At 46.3% G+C, this 19,861-nt stretch overlaps 1 protein-coding gene across 1 annotated transcript in view; it reads right to left on the bottom strand.

Moving 5' to 3' along the window:
• Nucleotides 1-6,161: 6,161 nt before the first annotated feature.
• The window catches only part of PQLC1 (PQ loop repeat containing 1), a 66,995-nt gene continuing 53,295 nt past the window's right edge, over nt 6,162-19,861 (bottom strand). Inside the window, exon 5 of the mRNA XM_010292126.1 lies at nt 6,162-6,369. Coding sequence (XP_010290428.1) covers nt 6,162-6,369 — 208 coding nt within the window. The remainder of the gene's footprint in view (nt 6,370-19,861) is intronic.

Below are 19,861 nucleotides of genomic sequence, written 5' to 3'. Positions count from 1 at the left end.
CAGGCGAGGAGGGCCAAGGGCTGCTGGACGGCGTCTGGGCTGACTCAGGCTCCTGGCAAAGCTGTCCGAGCGCTGGGTTGCTGTGAGTCATGAGAGATTTTAATTTTATTATTTTTTTTAATCCTGATGCAGGCATTTCTTTGCATTAGGGCTTATTAAGGCTTGGCAGCGGGGATACGGCTTTGCAGGCGGCGGAACGCAAACCAGCAAAGCGAGCGGTGCGTGGGGGCAAAGCCTGGTGCGGTGCTCGTTGGGGCACTCGGTCTTCAGACGGGGCCCAGCAGATTCACTGGGCGAACCCACAAGTTCAGCTCTCACAGGACCTTGTTCCATGCACAGCGGGTGCTGTCTGGCACCTCACCTTGGGTGTGAGGGCAGTGGTGACGGCTAGCACACACGGAGGGGGCAGAATACGGCTGGGCCAAGGGGGGGGGGCCCCCCAAAGGTGGTGAGGCCCACGAGGGACCAGCAGCATCCGCTCACTCTTAGAAGAGCCCTGCCGGAGCAGGCATCCTGGCAGAACAAGGAGTTCCATGCTTGCAGTGCTAGCAAATAAACATGACTGAATGCCGCTTTTGGCCCTGCAGCATGAAAACCCAGCAGCAGGACAGCTAACTGCAGCTTGGCAGCTGTGCAGAAAAACACCCCGATGACACACACCATATTACTGCTGTGCTCCATCGAGTTGCTATTGTCCTACAATAGTGAGTTCTTTATATTTTCAAAAGGCACATAATTAATTCCAGCACGCACAGAGTTTTAATGAAGTGACAAAACCCACTCATTATGTCTGTTAGTCAGGGCCTGGCTTTTAATAAAGTCTCACTTTATCTATTGAGATGACAGATGAGGAAACAAATATAAACCAGGAACCTTTTAAACAAATTATTTTTGGAAGCTGTGCAAAGTTGTGATGCACACTTTGCCAGACATAAAAGATGCCCAGAGGAGAGCGAGTTTCACCCAGTGTAGATGTTGTTATGGGTGATGCTTATTACTTTTGATCAGCTGCTGGAGAAGTGTTGGTTTCGTTGTGTATGGTTGTTGTGGGGTTTTTTTCTTTCACACAGCACACACATGATTTAGGGCAATTTATCTCTAACTATAATAAATGCTACACAGCTGTCTGCAGGCATGCTGGTGCCAGCGGGCAGTTATACCCGTTTCCTTGGTTTGGCCCCAAGGAAAAGGAAATTCCTCTCTCCTCTGGGACAGAGACCCACAGCGCATGTGAGCAAAGCCACCTCTTCTACATGGCTGTCTTGGTGGCAGCATGCGTGGGCCTGGACATCCAAATTCTGGCAGTTGGCAACAATAATCATCCGAAAACCGTAGCTATGTTTGAGAACTAAGGATGCGGTAACTGGTAAAGGGACAGAGTTAGAGGGAATGGCACAAAGTCAAACACAACTTCTGCAAAGCCCCTCCGTCTCCCAGCACAGCTAAGCCAGCACCTGCGAGAGCCAAACCCACGTAAACCGGGACACAGAAGGGGCAGGATGGGGGTCTGAAGTCCTAAGTCGGTGTTTGCTCTCGGGGCGTTTCCAGATGCTGATGTCTGCTTGGGACCTGGCTGCTTTACAAGGCTGTTCACGGAGAGATGTGCCCCTGCTCCAGGGTGCACCTCACATTTTGTTCTAGTCCACGTCTCTTATTTACTGCTGTTGGCACAGGTATCCAGGCAGTGCGTTTATTTATTGGCATATCATTGACTTACACATTAATGTCTTCTTTCTGTTACAGAAAGCCACGAACAAAGCTACAGCTGTCAGTCAGGTCCTCAAAGCCTTCTCGGCACTCCAGCCTAAGCCAAGGATCACAACCAAATTTAATAAGTAGCACCCATGGGCCAACTTTTGCTTTATTACCCATCGCCGAATTCAAGCCTTGCCTTTTGTCTTAAAATGTTTTTAATTGCATCTAACTATGTATGTAGATACACGGACTCGAGCATCTAACCATGAAATCTCCATCTCCATAAAGCTGCGGCGCTGGGCGGTGCCTGCCCTGCACGGCCAAGGGAGAGAGTTGCCCTGAGGCCAGGGCCAGCCCTGCACCAGCCAGCGGGACAAGGGCCCTGCTGCTTCCCCGGCTGCTGCAGCCTCCAGAGGTGGCTGCAGGAGCTCCCGTTCGCTGAGCGGGCCAGTCCCCCCATTAGCTTCCCCTCGGTGAGTGCCAGCGGCTCGTAACACCAGTTCTAGTTGGGGTAGACGGTGCAACCACTATGAGTAATGATCAGGCTTGGCTGTTGTGGGAACTGCTTGGGCCGTTGCCCTTTGTGGTCTCCACTGCCTGCAGGCTGTAATGGAGCAGGCAGGTTTTACCCCCCACCCTCTCATTTCCCGCCCCCCTACCCCCACCTCACTGATTTACCTACCAGGTTTTCCTCCATTCATTCCCTCCCCTCCAGGAGTCTCTCCCTTCAGCCCCTTATTTCAGCAAGCTCAGTTTCTCCCACCTCTCTCCTCCTGCCCTTCCCGACCCTCTCTCCTGTGCCCCAGCCCCCTCTCCTCACTGACTCCTTCTCCAGCTTCTGCAGCCACTGCAGACAGCAACAGCGAACCCTCTCCCCACGTCGGAGCAGCCTGCAATGGCAGCCCGGCAGAGCGCAGAAGCCACACGTGGGCTGCAAGGCTGGTCCTGACTGCCTGGGCTTGTTTTCACGTCCTGAATCAACAGGGAGGGAGGTCAAGACTCCTGTTGGCACAGTAGTTGGCCATGAGATGACACACTCGGTATCCTCATCTTCCATGGCTGCAAAGAACATGTCCCTCAGCTATGACCCGTTTTTGACCTCATTATGCAGTTTGCATAATACTGGGGGGGTTTAAGGCTACAGAATAATCTGTTAGCAATTTGTTTTTACTGTGAGCACCACAAGCATAAAAGAGTTAAGTGGTCATGAGGGTAAGTTTACCCCAGGATGTATGGAGGAGCAGGGGACAGAAATCCAGAATCCCTGTTGTGCATCATGACCTCAGGACAATTTATGCCCTCTGTTTACCTATCTATCAGGAGGAAAAAGCATGCCAATTATTCCAACAGACAACACTGTAGGCAAGATGAGTTATAATAAAGAGTTAAGCAGCACACATCTTATCTGAACAAAACAAAGCAACACTGAAATTTATATATAATAGGTAATTTTTATTTAAAAAAACATTGCAACTGACAGAGAAAATAAACTTCATGAAATGTGCCATACATTCAAAGAGATGTATTTAAAGTAATTGATTTCTCATTCTCTGAGGTGATCATTGATACAGATACTTCCTGACAACTTCCTGACAATTAAAGAACAAAACCAAAGTCCTGTAACATTTTGCCCCTAAAGTATCTTGCAAGATGAAGTTCAAGAGTTCCTGGCCAAGAGTCCTACCTTGCTAAATGCCACATACAGAAGATGACTTTAGACATGGTTTCACTGGCTTCTCTTCCAGCATTTGCAGCTCTGGTGTGAATGAGACTGGTCTGCAGAGCTTGCTGGTTTGGGTACTGGATGACAGACTCAAGAATCTGCCCGGGGAAGAGTCCCAAAAGGAAAAAACAACAGATGTTTTATCCTCAGTAATACCTGTAGTTTAAAGCCAAAGAGGTGGCCAAAAGTGTGCATTCCCAGGCAAAGCTATAACATACAGAAGTGTATTTCTTAAGAGCCATCTATTTCTTATATCCCCGTTTCATAGAATATTAGAAAAAGACCACCATATACAAAAATCTGTATAATAACTCTACAAGTTATTAAAAAAATCCAAAACTTCAGACCATTAAAACACACAAGAAAGTGTTTGCATACAGTAGAAATACAATCCTCACTTAAAGCAGCGTACCAGAGAAGCCAGTTGTTAAGTTTTCAGTTAAAAAAGACAAAATCTGTAACACAACCAGAACTTTGGAGAAAAGAGAGGAACAAAACATTCATAGTCTACCATGCCGGGTACATCGTCTTTGTAAGGTCACTTCAGGCCTAAAAGAGTACGGTATCGAGCAAAGAGCGTGGAGTCAGTACCCAGGCAGAGCATTCTGTGCCCAGCCCTTGGAAACAGCAGCTCTCCTCGGCTCTGCTTCACTCACGCAGATCCAACTGGATCTGCCAGGGCAGGAGGGACATCCCGAGGACACCCTTCCTTCCACCTCCAGCAGTGCCCCCACCAAAGGACAGGTCAGCTTGGCCCCAGGGCAGGACTTCTGCCCACAGATTTGGGCCTCAGCCCTCCACCACCAACACATCAGCTCCAAAACCAAACGGCACGTGCAGTGGGAGCCCTGATGTCAGCCTGGGGTTGCCTGAGGCGTGAGGGGCACAGGTCTGTAAAGCAGCACAGGGACAGCCCACTCTTCCCTGTCTTATGACAGACATTCCCAAACGAGCGCCAGGCAACCACTGCTGCAGCCTGCTGACGCTTCCCCTCCGGGGGACAGTTTGCCATTGATGAAGACAGTCCTGACTCAAATCATGAGGTTCTCAAATAAAGAGGGTAGGAGAAGTATCTGATTTACCCACTGAAGTTACTAAACCTCAGACTTGCTACCATCAGTGAGAAAACATAAGCTCTTGGGCTAATCTTGGAGAAAAAATTGTTCTCAAAAATCTGTCCCAGCTCTAACACCGTGCCTGTGGTCAGACGGGATTCACCCGGCAGCAGGGAGGGAGCCTCATGAAGCAGCGAGCAGCGCAGGCATAGCTGTTCTTGGGACTACGCACCTCGCTATGGCTGCCTCATAGCAGCCTGTGCAGTTTCATGATGGCAACTGGCAAAAGCCCAGGGGCTTGTTCACAGCCCCCTGTGGGTCCACACCACCTGCAGCTGCTAGACATGTGCAGTTCTCAGAAAGGGCATGGTGACCTACGCTGGCAAACAGCCATTATAGACAACATCTACATTTATAAATAAACTCTCTACTCTTTCAGCTTCCTCAGTCCCTCTGTCTAACTACAGGCTGCTGATTCTTCTAAAAGCCTAGAAGATCTTAAAGCAACAGAAAAAGGAAAACGTGGACTTCTTCCTTGTTGGGTGAATGCAAGAAACACTCCAAACATAAACTGGTTCTTGTATGGCATAAAACAACACGAACGTGAATCTCAGCCTCAACAAATCAAGCTGTAAGATGCTAGTCCTATTCCATAGGATATGGCTTTTTCTCTGTCTCAAACTTCTTCACATCCCCTTCTGAGGCAAAGGAAGTGGAGCTGCTTCTGCCTTTGTGGCTCAATCACCATCTAGAAATACTTGCCTGGCAGCCCTGGCAACACGCGTCTGCTGGCACCTTGGTTTGTGAAAGACGTCCTACAGCCCATCTCTGTCCTGTGCATGGCTGCAGGAGTTGTGCTGCCCCGAGTGCAAGGTGGGCTCTTCCCAAACCCCATTGTTTCAAAGGCAAAACTACCTAAGTTACCAGCAGTCTCCCATGAGCTCCTCCTTTTGGCCGACCACTTGACTGGCTGTGCCTGCTCTAAATGTGGCTCCAGCACTGTCCATACTCAGAGCCCCTGCATCATCTCCTTGACGTGTCCACCTGCCACACTGATCCCGCAGCAGGGGTGGACACTGGTCATTCACTCTGCAGCACACTGATGCTTTCCACTGTGGATGACTGGTTCATTTCTGGCTGCTCACCTCTTTGCAGAGCCTCCTGTCCTCACCTTCTCTGCTCACCAGACACCCTTCTTAAAGAGAAGAGAAAGCTCCTGCATTTGCTCTTCAATACTCCTTCCTACGGAGATACTGAACGCTAGCATATGCCACAAAATTCCTGCCAATATACAGACTTCATATTATATAAATAGGTAAAAGTTTCAGACAAAATACCCTATAATTTCTGTGGTGTAACATTTTTAAATAGCATTAAAAACACAAACCAGCCAGCCCTTGTGATTAAATATACAAACGTTTGTGAATCGATAAGGCTCATAGGTACCTATGCAAAAATAAAGTGCCCCTCCCCCCACCAGGAAACAGTTCTGTACAGCTAAGTCTGGAAACAGAGAGAGCAAGTTCTTTGAAATAAAACCTCCCGAACTGGAAGTGCAGCCAGATTGTCAATCCTTGTTCTCATTTCTGCTCTCAACTCGGCAACGCAGGAGTATTTACAAGCGGAAGAGGAGCCGCCATGGCTGACTCCGCAGCGCCGTTGACTTGCAACCTGCCCAGCTAAGTGCCTCACAGGGCCTTGGTGCTGGCTGGGTGTGCAGTGTGGGACACAGGCTTCTGAGGGTAGTAGCTGTACAAGTAAACCTGCAACAGGATAGTGATGTCCACAAAAACCTGCAGGAGTCCGCAGATGGAGAACTGGAAAGGGGCCTGATTCAGAATGAAGTAAACTGTCTTGAACGTGTCCCCGCTGGTCCACATCAGCACCATCTTGACACTAAAAGATAGAAAAGAAGGGAAGAGTATTACTTGAGAGGAACTTGTGATTAGACCTGCCATGCTAGAGTATCCCACCTACTTCAGCAAGGGTTTATGCTCAACCGTGGGGTGGGACTCCCCTCGAGAAGGTCAGACAGCGTGCCTAGCCAAGTCGTGGAGCACTGTACTTGGAAGGGACGATCAAATTGTCTACCCCACAAACTGCAGCTCTCTTATCTCAGCAATTACAGCTCCAAATGCCTGTGGCTATGAAGGTATCCAACATTTTAAGATATCCAGCTAGGATATTTGACTCAGCAGCGCTCTGCAAACATGACTGCCACATGCTGACAGCACTGACCATGAACGAAGTGCATGGAAAACAAAGGCAATTCATCCCAGCAGTGCGTGCAATTCTGTGCTCACACGAGGTGAAAACACGTAGACTGCTCTCTCATGCGTGCACACTTTTTTAGCATCTGCTGAAACAAACACTGCTGATAGATACATGAAACCATTTCTTACTGCAGAAAATGCAAAGCCAAAAACCAGAAAGACAGATTGTCAGGTAATACAGAAAGAGGGGAAATGACATGCCTGCAGCTGTTACTGGAAGGATGAACATCACTAGGGATTTTTATCAAGGACACAGATCAAGAGCAATGCTCAGACTTCCTTTTAATAGCCATCCTTGCTTTCATCTTGCTGTACTGCTGAGCCATCCCATCCTGCAGTCCAGCTCCTGCTCCCCCACATCAGGAGAAACTCTGGGGAATAGAAGCAAGTTCCTTCAAACAGACCAAATGTTTTTTCAATGCCCTCAACAAAATGTGAACTACCAGATCCTGAAGCTTTCTGAGCTTCGTGCACTTTAACAGGAGGGCTTTTGAAGCAGCTAGATAAGCAGTAGTGGTCAAAAGCTTTGTAGTTCACAATATGAGCATTGTGCACGATTTGTCATAATTATGAGCAATTATATTTTGCCAGCACGGACTCCAGTTCATCATATGCAGTCAGGCCCATGCAGCAGGGTAGGACTTAATGTTCATTTCTCAATCATTCAGGCAGGGAGCTAGCACAATTTGTATTTTGGACACAAGTACACAATGTTATTGCAAGCCAAATGCTGCAGCCTGCTCTCTCCCCATACGGGAAGGGTGGCCAAGAGCATCAGTTCATACTGCCCCATCGCACTATGGAAACAAGCCTTTTTGGAACTCATGTCATGTGGCTGAGAGCCTAAAACATACAATCCTATGAACCTTCCAAAGAGAGTCTCCAGGTGGAAGTGCAAGCAAGGACACGGGGTTGAGTGAGCAGTCATTCCCCACCCAAGGTCATTCTAAAAATGCAAATAAATAATTAGAGAAGGAAAACAACTGCTGAAGCCACAGTGTCATTTGTGCTCAGTGCAAACAGCCTGCACCACCTGCCAGTCACACTAAGTCATCTTACGTCACACTTACTGAAGGTTTACAGATGCAGGCAGTGGTGAGGATAGTTTGGAATTTTAATTAGGAAGGGCAATAAACTCTGAGGGTAATAAAACTGGCACCTTTCTTGCAGGCAGACAACATTCCTCCTCCTCCGATTTTAAGCTTATCAGTGTTTGCTGGGCAACTGATCGCAACTGAATTGAGAATCTGTCCTTGCATGGTTGGGGACCCCCCCAAAAAACACATGCTAAACGTGGCAGGTCAAACTAACTGCTCGCTGTTGACAGAAAGGCAATTCAGGGATGCCACAAAATACTTGAATAGGAATTTAACGTGCAAAGGATATTTGTCACATATTCTCCATGGAGAAAGCTAGCCGGGTTTTAAAAGTGTCTCCACAGTGCAGTGAAGATGAGGAGAAAATACACCACTGGCAGAAGATGTACAGTCTGCAAAAGAGTTTACTCCCCCAAAGAATAATCACTGGGGGAAACCTTACGGACACATGCAGCTCAGCAGTGCCGAAGAAGCCAAGCACTAGAAGCACATCTCTAGCTGTGTCACATGCTGTACCGAGTTTGCCAAAGCAATTACAGGTTTTGCTAGGAAGCCACCTGTGAACTCAATAGCCTGCAATACCAACTGGGTAACTTGGTGCATGCTTCCAAAAGCCTTTGCATGTTCCAGAGTCCTGCTCTTGAGCCTGTGCATCAGATACTCAAGGAAATCACTGTCATGCCTGATGTTCTCACTAGGACATGACAATGCTCTATACACAGGAAAATCTCAACTTGTCCCTGGCAAAAATGGTTTTTAAATGTTTAACAGATAGTTTAAAGAGCCAACACCACCGGTCTGTCAGTTCTTTTTTTCAGAGAGAAAACCTGCAAATCACCAAGGTACTGTAAAAACACACAAAACACTTCATGTTCCACAAGACCGTAGTACTGCAGCTGCACCAAGGTTCTCAGAGCCCAGGGTTAATGCAAAGCAGTGACTGTGGGAGTGCTGGCTGCTCTCCAGAGGAGAGGCTGGGACTAGACAAAAAGAGCATGTCCAGCACAGACCTAAAGGTGTGTAGTGTAACCGCAAACAGCTTGTCAAGGAAACGGGGACAGTGTCATGCAAGAAGTGAGAATAGGCAATGACGAGCCCCAGAGGAAAGCTGGAGCTGAGAGGAAAGATGAGGAGACATCAGAAGAGCAGAGAGGTCAGTCAGATGAGTAGGGGCTAGGAAAAAGAGGCTGGAGCAGGACAGGGAATGACAGGAACAGAAGAGAATTGGGAACTTGGGATGCAAGTCCTTGGAAATTACCTGAATTTGGGGTGGACAGACAAAGGAATACAGCCTGGGACGAGGGCGTTCAGGGTTGTATTGGGTTTGCGTGGCAAGGTTTTGGTAACATGGGGGCTACAGGAGTGGCTTCTGTAAGATGCTGCTAGAAGCTTCACCTATGTCTGATGGAGCAAATGCCAGCTGGCTCCAAGATGGACCTGCCAGTAGCCATGGCCAAGCTCATCAGCAATGGTGGTAGTGTCTCTGGGATAACGTATTTAAGAAGGTGGGAAAAAACCCAGCAACAGCAATTGCAGGTGGAGAAAGGAGTGGGAATATGTGAGAGAAAAAACTCTGCAGACACAAAGGTCAGTGAAGAAGGAGGAGGAGGTGATCCAGGCACTGGAGCAGAGATTCCCCTGCAGCCCCTGGTGAAGACCATGGTGAGGCCGGCTGTCTCCCTGCAGCTCCACAGTGGCGCAGATATCCACCTGCAGCCTGTGGAGGACCCCATGCTGGAGCAGGTGGATGCCCAAAGGAGGCTGTGACCCCATGGGAAGCCTCCACCTGAGCAAGGTCCTGGCAGGACCGGCGGAGAGAGCAGAGCCCACATTGGAGCAGGTTTGCTGGCAGGACTTGTGACCCCACGGGGGACCCACACTGGAGCAGTCTGTTCCTGAAGGACGGCACCCTGTGGAAAGAACACATGAAAAGGACCCAGGCTGGAGCAGTTTGTGAAGAACTGCAGCCTGTGGGAAGGACCCCCATTGGAGAAGTTCATGAAGGACCCTCTCCTGTGGGAGGGACCCCACACTGGAGCAGGGGAAGAGAATGAGGAGGAAGGAGCAGAAGAGATGACATGTGATGAACTGACCACAACCCCCATTCTTAGTCCCCCTGTGCCGCCTTGGGGGCAGAGGTAGAGAAGTTGGGAGTGAAGATGAGCCTGGGAAGAAGGGAGGCGTGCAGGGAAGGTGTTTTAAGATTTGGTTTTATTTCTTGTTATCCTAAGCTGATATTACTGGCAATTAATTAATTTCCCTGAGTCGAGTCTGTTTTGCCAGTGATCTCCCTTGCCTTATCTCAACCCGTGAGCCTTTTATAGTATTTTTCTCTCCCCCTGTCCAGTTGACCGGGGGAGTGATAGGGCAGCTTGGTGGGCACCTGGCATGCACCCAAGGTCAACCCACCACAAGGGTGCAGCTAGGGAATGAGCAGAAGAGGTGTGCACTGGCCCAGGACGCTCACCTCATCATTGTAATGTCTGCAAGCATCCACAAATGCCCCCAGCACCCTCTCCGATTAAGTATGTGTCTCACTCCCCCAGTGCCTGCCCCGGGGAGAGGAAAAGCTACAACTGCTGCCGGCTGTCCCCCATCTTAACCAGCACCCGTTTGCACACACAGCCTGAAAGTTTCAATTTGCTGAGAAACCCATCGAGTGTCTGCGTGGCAACTCAGGGGGGAATAGAGATGCCCCTGCCCCCACCACCACATCGCAGGCCCATGCTTCAGGAGGCTGGGAGAGGGGCTGAATGAAGTTCACATCATCAACATGGCTTCTGTCATGTCCTAATTTCCAGACACTTGGGTACAATAGTAATGGTCCTCCCCCTTTATTTGGGCTGTGCAATTGCCTTGTTTTTGCTGCATACGCAGATGCCATTCGCAATAATGCAGCAGCACATGCGTGACTATGCGTGACTGATCGCATGGATACACCATCACTGCTCTCACTTCCAGCTAACGTGTCACTTCAGGATGCCACATGGGATAAAAAAGACAGTTTTTGTCCACGGCTTCTCAACTTTACCCACTCACTTGGGGAAGAGACTTAATTCTTGTATTTATTCTTATTTTTGGGGTAGAAAAGAAAGACATCAACCAATCTTGGGCAGATAGCTGCCTCTTCTCTGCCCCAGAGGAGAAAAGAGCAGTGTTTGTGCGGAAAGGGAAGGCTTTATTGCCCAAAAGAAATGGAGTTTTCAGTTGGTTGTGGGGAAGGAAGAGGAAAAAGGGGAGAGTACACCTGAGCTCTTCTCCCCACTGCTCTGCTGTAACCTCCATTTACCAAATAAAGCTCCAGTCCTTTCCTGTAAGACAAGAGGCTCATTTTTAATAAGCTACCCCGATACATCGAAGGGGGCAACCCACAAGTCTCAGCTTTCTTCCCCTGCAGGACTCTGCATGCCACGTGACAGAAAACCAGCAGGATCACAGCAACAGCATGAGTCTCTCAGGGAGCCACACGACACAGCAGCGGGTCCAATGCAGGCCGCCAGAGGTGGAGAACAAGCCCTCTGCATGGCTCTGCTCCTTTGCAATGCCAGGTGCCAGGTGCCGCCGGCTGGCAGATCGCAGACCGCTAGCGTACGTCTGGCCCTTGGCTTCACGGCGCAAGAGAAAACGCTGCGCTGTTGACATAGGTGAGGCTTTGCTGCAAGAGGCAGTCAGGGCCCACCATCAACACTGCCTGCGAGTGGACAGCACAGCACAAGGAGGCTGCATGCAGCAAAAATTTCCCAACTTATCTCACAAAGACCAACTTCACGCTCCATCTTACCGATATCCGCAGCGCCGCGTGAGCGAAGCTGTTCTGTGCAGCACTGGCTATACAGCAAAGCAGTATTTAGGAGTAAATAAATTGATATCTTTCCTGAAATGGCACAGAGCTAAGCTGGGGAGATGTGGGAGGCAGGAAATGCTCACCTTGTTGATATGGAGGATACAGTCTAGTAGGACCTAAGCACAAATGAGTGAGTGGGTTAGGGGTGAGCAAGTGCCACAGTGCAATTTGGGCAGGCAGAAATAAACAAATGGCAGCATTTGGTTATGTGATAACAGAGATGCCAACTGGAGGGGCAGGAGGCAGGAACTGCGCTGAAATAGCTGGTATTGCCAGAGGCTGAAGCAGATTTGCGGTAAAAATAGCACTTCCCAGTAATGTAAATCAGTACTGCAGTATCCAATGACAACAAACCTCCTAAAAGCAAGTGCCTTCCTTACAGCTGAGCTCGTTACAAGGAGCTGCTAATGTAGCAACAGTTGATGTCAAGCCTGTGTGAATTGTGACTGACCACAAAGAGGGAAAGTTGGTATTTTCCAACTGCTCTTAAAATCTCAAAAAGCACTTGTTTATTCTGCTGTTGGAATTAATTCTCAGAAAGACACCATCACTTCTGATCAGACACTAAACTACAGGTGTGTTGCTAAATGCCTTTTTTTAATACGGTAATGTAAAACTGACCTACAGCACTGCTGTTCTCTACCACTGACAGTGTATTTCATAAAGACACTGTACCGATCTTCATTTGCTAAATAAATAAATGGCATCCTGGAAAACACCATTCACTTTTCTCAAGGAACAACTACGCTTCATTCAGGTTCCTTATATATTGTGTATTCATTCTGAAGTGACAGCAACTAGAGGTAAAAAACACCTATTAAAATACACTGTATCTGCAGTCAGCCAACAAACCGTAATTAACACAGAATACTCCTGAAATAATTCAGATGTAGAAAAAGCTTGTAAAATGCATTCAAAAGGAAAAAAACCCAAACTTTCTGTTGCTTCTCTTTGAGGAACTGTACTAGAGATTGAGTAATTTACAGAACAATGAGATTAGCCAGATATTTAGGCTCAACTCCCCTTATCCAGGACTAATGCTACTCGAATCAAAGCTTTTCAGCATCCTCATTCCTTCTGCTCAAAACCTGTCTACGACGGTCTCAAGTCTCTGATTTTCCACTGGAGTCTTTGCACACTCTGCTCAACATTAGTCACTTCTTGGTCATCATACCTTTCTTCTTTCTTTATCTGAAAGAGCTAAAACTACCCAAAAAAGGATCTTGTAAAAAAATATGAGATGTGAAGCCTCCTCTTCCTCCTCCCTGGTAAACCAGACTGTCTTAAGACTAGTTGCAACCATCCATCAAAATAACTTAGAAACAGTAGCACATTAGCAGAGTTGCAGACCAGCAGTCTGCAGACCACGGGCTGGTATTTATCACAAAACCTACACAAGAAGACAGACATGGCAGTACTCGCTTCCCGTTTGCACTGTAGATTTTCTCACATCAGTGTTATGACTCTGCATGTTTGTAGCTTAACACACAAACCCAAAAATACCCTGCAAGCTGGAAGACACAAAAAGATTAGAGAGTGACTTCCGTTGAGAAATTCTGTAGTGGTTTGTCCAGACATTTCAACATAAATAGCAACAGGAGGTACGTGTTGCCCTGATGTAATTACATCCTGCTACAGTCACAAAGTTAGTGTGAATTGTGCCTGGACAGTCAATGAACTCAAAAAATCCTAAGTTATTTTTGATAACAGAACAATTAGCATAATCTATTGACCTTTATCTACTCTGAAAGCTGCTTTTTTTATTTTCTTTCTATCCCATGCAACTGGAACTAAAAAGAGAAGAATTAGCCTGGACTCTTTTTGTTCAAGAATCAGTGGCATGGCCAAGTGCTAGACCAGACACAGGTGATGCCGCATTAAAAAAAATCTGACTTTTCAGATTGCCACAGTTTCAGGGATTTATTCATATATTAGCACTTGACGTTCATATATGTTAAAAATTGGTAACAGTTCTTTAAATGACTGAGGATATAAAAGCAGAATACAATTATTTAAGAGCTGACAAGCTAGTATTTCTTTCAGGAATAAGGTCCACATCAAAACACCCTCTCAATGAGTATTTTGAACACTGCATTTGGTTTTGGGAGGCGAGGAAGAAGGTACAGAAGGTATCTCTCCTGCAACCTTTTAAGCTGTTTCCTCCCACAAGTCATTTGCATGGGAATGTCTGGAAGAGAAAGCACATTCAGTTATAACATCCTGACTTTGGAAAACTTTCAGCTCCCATTTGCAGCTCCAAAATAGTCTACTTAGAGAAGACAGCAAGCATCCGTAACACTGCACTTCAATCAGTGAAACACAGACCAGAAAACATGAAACCGGAATGCCACAGTATTTGTAACACTGCACAAAACAAACAAAATTTAATAAATAGAGCATTTGTTCCTAACAAAAAGCCATACAGCTCAACAAAAAAGGAGTTCTCCTAATGCTAACTAAATTGTTTAGCCTGCCAAAAATTATTAAAAGGGAAAAGAAAAAAAAAAAGAGAAGAAGAAAACATTGGGATCAGATATCCAAAGTGTCTGACAATTGAAAATCTGGAAATAAAACATGCATACCCTAAGACAGGTTCTTCTGTATCAGCAAGCATAGATCTTGTTTTTAAATACTGTACAGCCAGCTGGGAATCCAAGCATGAAACTGTTCACCAGTCCTACGTGCTCTGCAGTGGGGAGAGCCCCTTATGTCACTTCTCAACAATTCCTCTGAGGCTGGAGCAGCACTGACCATCTCCAGATGGTGCCATTTGTCCAGCCCCACAATCCTAGCAGAAGTTAAGAAGAGCATGCAGCAACAGAGGTCCACCATTTATTTTGCATCTCTGGAACCAAGATAAAGCAGTTTGGTTAAAGCAGCACCCATTAGTAATGGCCCCCACAGAGGGCTGCAACACAACAACAAAGTATCTGAAAGCTCCTGTGATTTTCAAGAACCATACATGTCGCTGAGGAAAGATGAAATGGAGGATTTCACTCTGGAACACCATCAGGCAAACAAACGCAAAAAGATGCAGTGTAAAGTGACTGATTGTTGGTTGCTTCTTTTGTAATACATGCATTTTATGCAGACTCACAAATAAACAACAAAGTTTAATGGAAAAATAGGGTACGCAGATATTTGTCAATTAGTTTTCCTCATGAACATCTGTTTTCTAAACTCACAAGTGTCAGGATATCAGGTATTTTGACCCTGCTTAGCACACCCACCCAAAAGCCAGTATGTTAGAACATGTCTGTCAAAGGTGCGTCAAGGGCAAACTACAAGACACGCCACACAGGGCTGGGGCTGGTGGATAGTCCAGGATCACTGGTATGGCCTCTGGCTATTTCAAGCATCTATGCCTAAAGTTTAGTCTGTAAGGGTCCAGAAACTGGTAACCCTTAACAGCTACAAAGTATTTCTAGCATTCTACAACTTGTGCGGCAGAAAGGGAGGCAGCAGGTCTTAACAGCCTCAGACACCCTAAGTCTGTGCAGCAGGTGTGAAAGAATGTCTTCTGATGATCAGATCTTGCACTACTCACAGTAATAGTCAGCTGCCAACACACAGGGTAGCGTCAGCTTAATTTAAATGGCGCAGAGCACATCTAAATTACACCACCCTTCAGCATCTCACTCAGTTGTTCTTGAGTATCTGTCCCCCTTTCCCTGCCTCTCGCCTCCAGCTCAAGTCTCAGGCCATTACAGTCAATGGAGCTGTCGGCACAGCTGCTGCTCTAGGCTCATGCTGCTCTAGGCGCTCTCGTGCTGCCCATCCAGTCTCCAGCCGCTTGGCACAGCTAGCTGAACCACTCACCTCGCCACCCCCAGGCCCCCACACCACCCACTGAAAGGCGGGTGGTGAAAGGGCCGTCCCCACACCCCTGCTGCCATGCAGCCGTCCGGCAGCAAATCCCAGGAAGCAGCACTGCTTCCCATGGCTCACCTCCCTTTCGCCCTCCTGGGGCGAATTGGCCCCCCACCGCCCAGCTGCTTGCAGCCTGCCCATGGCCAGGAAGGACACCGCTGCTTCGCCCCACAGGGCCAGGTCTAAGAGATGGCAAAATAATGTCCCTGTGTAACAGCACCCAGTGTATTTCCTTCTCTAGTTCTAAATAACTTGGGACACATTCAGCTTGAAAGGTAATAAAAAGACGGGAGGGAATGGAGCTTTGCTTCAGCACAGCTGTGTATCCCAAGGCTCAAATCATAATGCTTTTACATCTTCCTTTCTTCCTGCCCTAGGCAACAAAGAAATCATCAGCCTCTTCATCCAATTTTACTTGAGGTAATTTGAGCACATTCTTCCCTTCATCTTCATATGGAAACCAGTACATAACCTGAGTGCGCTTTTAGTATTCCAATTCAGTAACTGCAATTATCACTTCAGTCAACATACACAAGATAACAGTGCTAGCTCTAGTGCTCACCTTGTTCTAGACGACTAGCATTCAGTAGTTGTCGCCAAAGTCAGCACCCCCAAGGACAAAATCTAATGATACTACAGTCATTACTTTTAATGAATTAATCATATCCTTCAGCTAGTAAAATGCTTCTCACATGCTAAGAAAACACTGGAGAAATTAAAATGCCCAACACACTAGCGTGCACAATAAAAGCAATCACTCAGGGACAAAGTCCTATCTTCCAGTCAGCTTACTGCCTGGAAATAAGGTAAGATTTTTGCAAGAAACAAAGCTCATGTTCTTCTCAAAAATGCTTTACTGTTACAAGGAAATAACCCCTTGCAAGCTGTGTAGGAAGGTATGTCAGCACCTAAGTCTTCATATGAAATGCCACTTTTTCCCCTTTCCTTCCACATGCACGTGTGTGCACAGAGGTACAGAAGTAAAGTTCATGGTGACACAGACCTGTGCTGTTTCTCAAAGCAAAGCCAAGCGGGAAGGCTGTGCTTTGTCAGAAGGTGCCACCACAAACCAACATTTTCTGAGCCACTTCCCATGTGCAGCATTACTCACAGTGGCTGCAGAGCGGTGCTTTAAAGCCCTGCTTGGACAGAACTGCATGCTGTGGGGAGGAAATAAAAGCATCACAATCACATCCCACACACAGTAGCATGACACAAGTCTTAAAATTTCAGCCCAAGTAGGGTCTTTGCAGTTCAAAAAGGACAGACATGCCCTAGCCTACCTTCATTCCCAAACTCTTGCCATCTGCCTCTTTGCATACTATGAATCCTGTTTTAGGAAATTCTCTAAGATTTAGTATTTGAAGGGACAAGGCTTCCACCACTACCCTGAAAGCTTACCTGACAATGCCAGGACATCTTGCCTGGCATACAATTCCATTCCCTCATGTGAACACGTATCATTCCCAGTGATCCTCCCTGGAACAAATTTAAAACCCTATCTTTCAGCCTTGTTGAAACAGCTTTTTCTGACACCAAGTTTTGTTTCTTTCTACAGCCCACTCAAGAATGCTACAAGCACTTCCACCCCTGTCTCAGTTTTCAGGCAGATCATCCAACAAGTCAGTCACTGCACTTCCCACTCTTCTTTTTGTGTTTCCTCACCCCTCTGTGTCTGAGGAGCAGGGAACCAAATGGACAGGTCAACTTGTAACAGAAAATCTCTCATCTTTCTGGACAACCCTGCAAAGTCACTTCCTGGCGTAAGTTCCACCAACCTCTTTTTCCTGCTGTTCTAGCTCAACTATTAACCACTTAAATTACTCACCATTCTGCTCACTTCACGGATCTTCATCACAGTCAGTATTATCGCTATGGATATTTGCATCCTTGCATCTCAACCTGTATTTCTGCAACCCAAAATCTCATTTTACTTCCATTCCATATTTCTGATCCCACTCAGTCCTACTGTGCTGAGGGAGACAATTCTGCAACCACATGAGTAGGTAACTTATCCCACTTACACAATTGGCTGCAGTGAACTCTGGCAAAATAGAGGTGCTGGCATTTCAAGAACTGAGGTACTTTTGTTCCCAAATTTGTTAGGTAATAGAGGAAAAAGACATTTTTAGAAAACTTTTATCTCTCAGGTGCCTTCATGATAAGCTCAACTCTAACCTTTTGTGACTTGGCAAGACCTGACCTTAACTATGCAAAATGCATGCATGACATTTACTTGCCAGCAAAAAATGGAGTGCCCAAACTTAACAGAAAGTTTTAATAACAGAAGTACAATAAATTTTCTCCTGTATTTCAAATTTTCAGGGCACAGAGAAAAGCACCAACTGAAGAGCGCACTGATTAGACAAGCCAGCAGTGCTTTATTCCTATTACTGTAAAGAAGCCTTGAACTATTTGTAAAAGATGAATCCTTTTGGTTTTAAGTGATTTGCTTTGAATTTACTTTTTGAACTGATGGGATGAGGTGCCAGGGGAAGAGAAATGAGAAAGCAGTTCAATATTTGCAAGAGCTTTAGCAGTCCACACTGTGCTACAATCTGGACGATGCTTATGGGAAGTGGATACTGCTGCTCACACCGTCAGAAGTGCTGGGAGGGTGAGGGAAGGAAGGTCTCCCACTCCCTCCTGTGTTTTTCCACCTGCCTCTTCCTTCAGTTCCTGAAATTCTCAGATGTGTTCAGTGCACAGGGCACAGAGGACTGTCTTTGGAGCCTCATATTGTGCTGCTGCAAGCTTTGAGAGAAGAGCTCTGGGGAGACACAGCAGGCAAGCACAGAGGTGAATGCGGTGCTGACCCCAGCACAGCAACCCGCAGGCCACACGTCCACAGACAGTCAAGCAGAAAGTGCAGGTCCTTGAACCTGGAGCAGCAATCGCCAAGTCTGCTGTAACCAAAAAGAGGGTGTGAAGAAGATGAGGGAATCTGTTTGCTTCCTGAGATCAGAACAAAATGGTTTCAGTCTGTCTGTTCACATGCTGGCAGAACTCTGCCCTCATCTTTAGTGCACTGAAGAGAGACCAAGAGTGTTGTTTGTCTCCTACTTTCCTGACGTAGTAACACCTCAAAAGAAGGAGAAACTAGAAATCTTCCAAGGACTAGAGACCACTTTCTTCAACCTCTTACCTTTAAAACAGCCAGATTCAGGAAGGGAACCTGATGTTCCTGGTATGTATTAGAACCACAAATGAAGAGGGGAAGAGAGAAGAGAAGCTCTAAGTGGTAAGCCTTACAGTTGTACAAAAACCTGGTCCATCCAGTCATGAGAATTGTTTACTGACTACTTCCCAAACTCCTGCAAACCTGGATGTGTATGCAGAGTCCAAAAATAAGAAACCCCAAGCTATTTTATATAAAGGCTACTATAAAAGACAATAGTAACCAGCTGATCAGTGCTACAGTAGTGAAAGAAGAAATGTCACCAAAGCAAAACAATGACAAAAGTAAAACTTCCCCAGAAAACTGTACAAATGCTGGCTGGAGCCTCAGAAGCAATGACAATGATTTTTGCAGGCCCATGGGGAAAACTAAAGATCTGAGTAGAAAAAAAGAACATTTAGGAAAACAAATTAATACAATCATGGAACTACAGTATATGGTAAGAATAGTTTAAAATAGGCTATTTGTAAGCACACTGACAGTTTTGACTAACTTAGTGCAATAGGAAAGGCAGTGAAACTAAGGAATGCTCTATACAACATTAAGTATAAGTACAAACCACTTGTAAGTAGTGTTAATAATTTTGCATTTCCCCAATGTACTTCTGGCTCACACTTAAGACCTTGATCTCTCCATTTGCCAGGGTCCCAGATTCACCTTTTAGTTCCTAATTATTCTCTTAAAAACTACTTTCTCTTTTATTACTTAGTCCCTTATGATTGTCTATACAATGCTTTCTGTAATGAAAACCTTCTTAGCTGGGTCAGATGATTTAAACCCAAAAAGCCATTCTGGGTTTTTGTTTTGTTTTGTTTTTAAACTAAATGACCCCCACTTCCAGTACCCCTCTTCTACCTTCTCTATTTTGACTATTTTATATATAAAGCAGCTACTATTTTAAGAATAAGAGTAGTCACTTATATCAGCACCTGGAGGCTACAATTCCAAAGCCTGAGAGAAACAGTTCTCTCTCTTCAGCAGCTTCCTTCATGTTAGTCCCAAACTGGACACAATGCATGACTCAGGTCACCACTGTACTGGTCAGTGTCTGCTTTTTGTGTATGGCATACTCAGAAAAGGAAATCTCTCAGGTAGGCATTCATTATCCCTACTCCTATTTCCTTGA

The sequence above is a fragment of the Phaethon lepturus genome, unplaced genomic scaffold (genome assembly GCF_000687285.1).
Source record: "Phaethon lepturus isolate BGI_N335 unplaced genomic scaffold, ASM68728v1 scaffold3268, whole genome shotgun sequence".
Classification (NCBI taxonomy): domain Eukaryota; kingdom Metazoa; phylum Chordata; class Aves; order Phaethontiformes; family Phaethontidae; genus Phaethon; species Phaethon lepturus.
The sequence above is the reverse complement of the archived record's forward strand: the minus strand, read 5'-3'. Positions and strand labels throughout refer to the sequence as shown.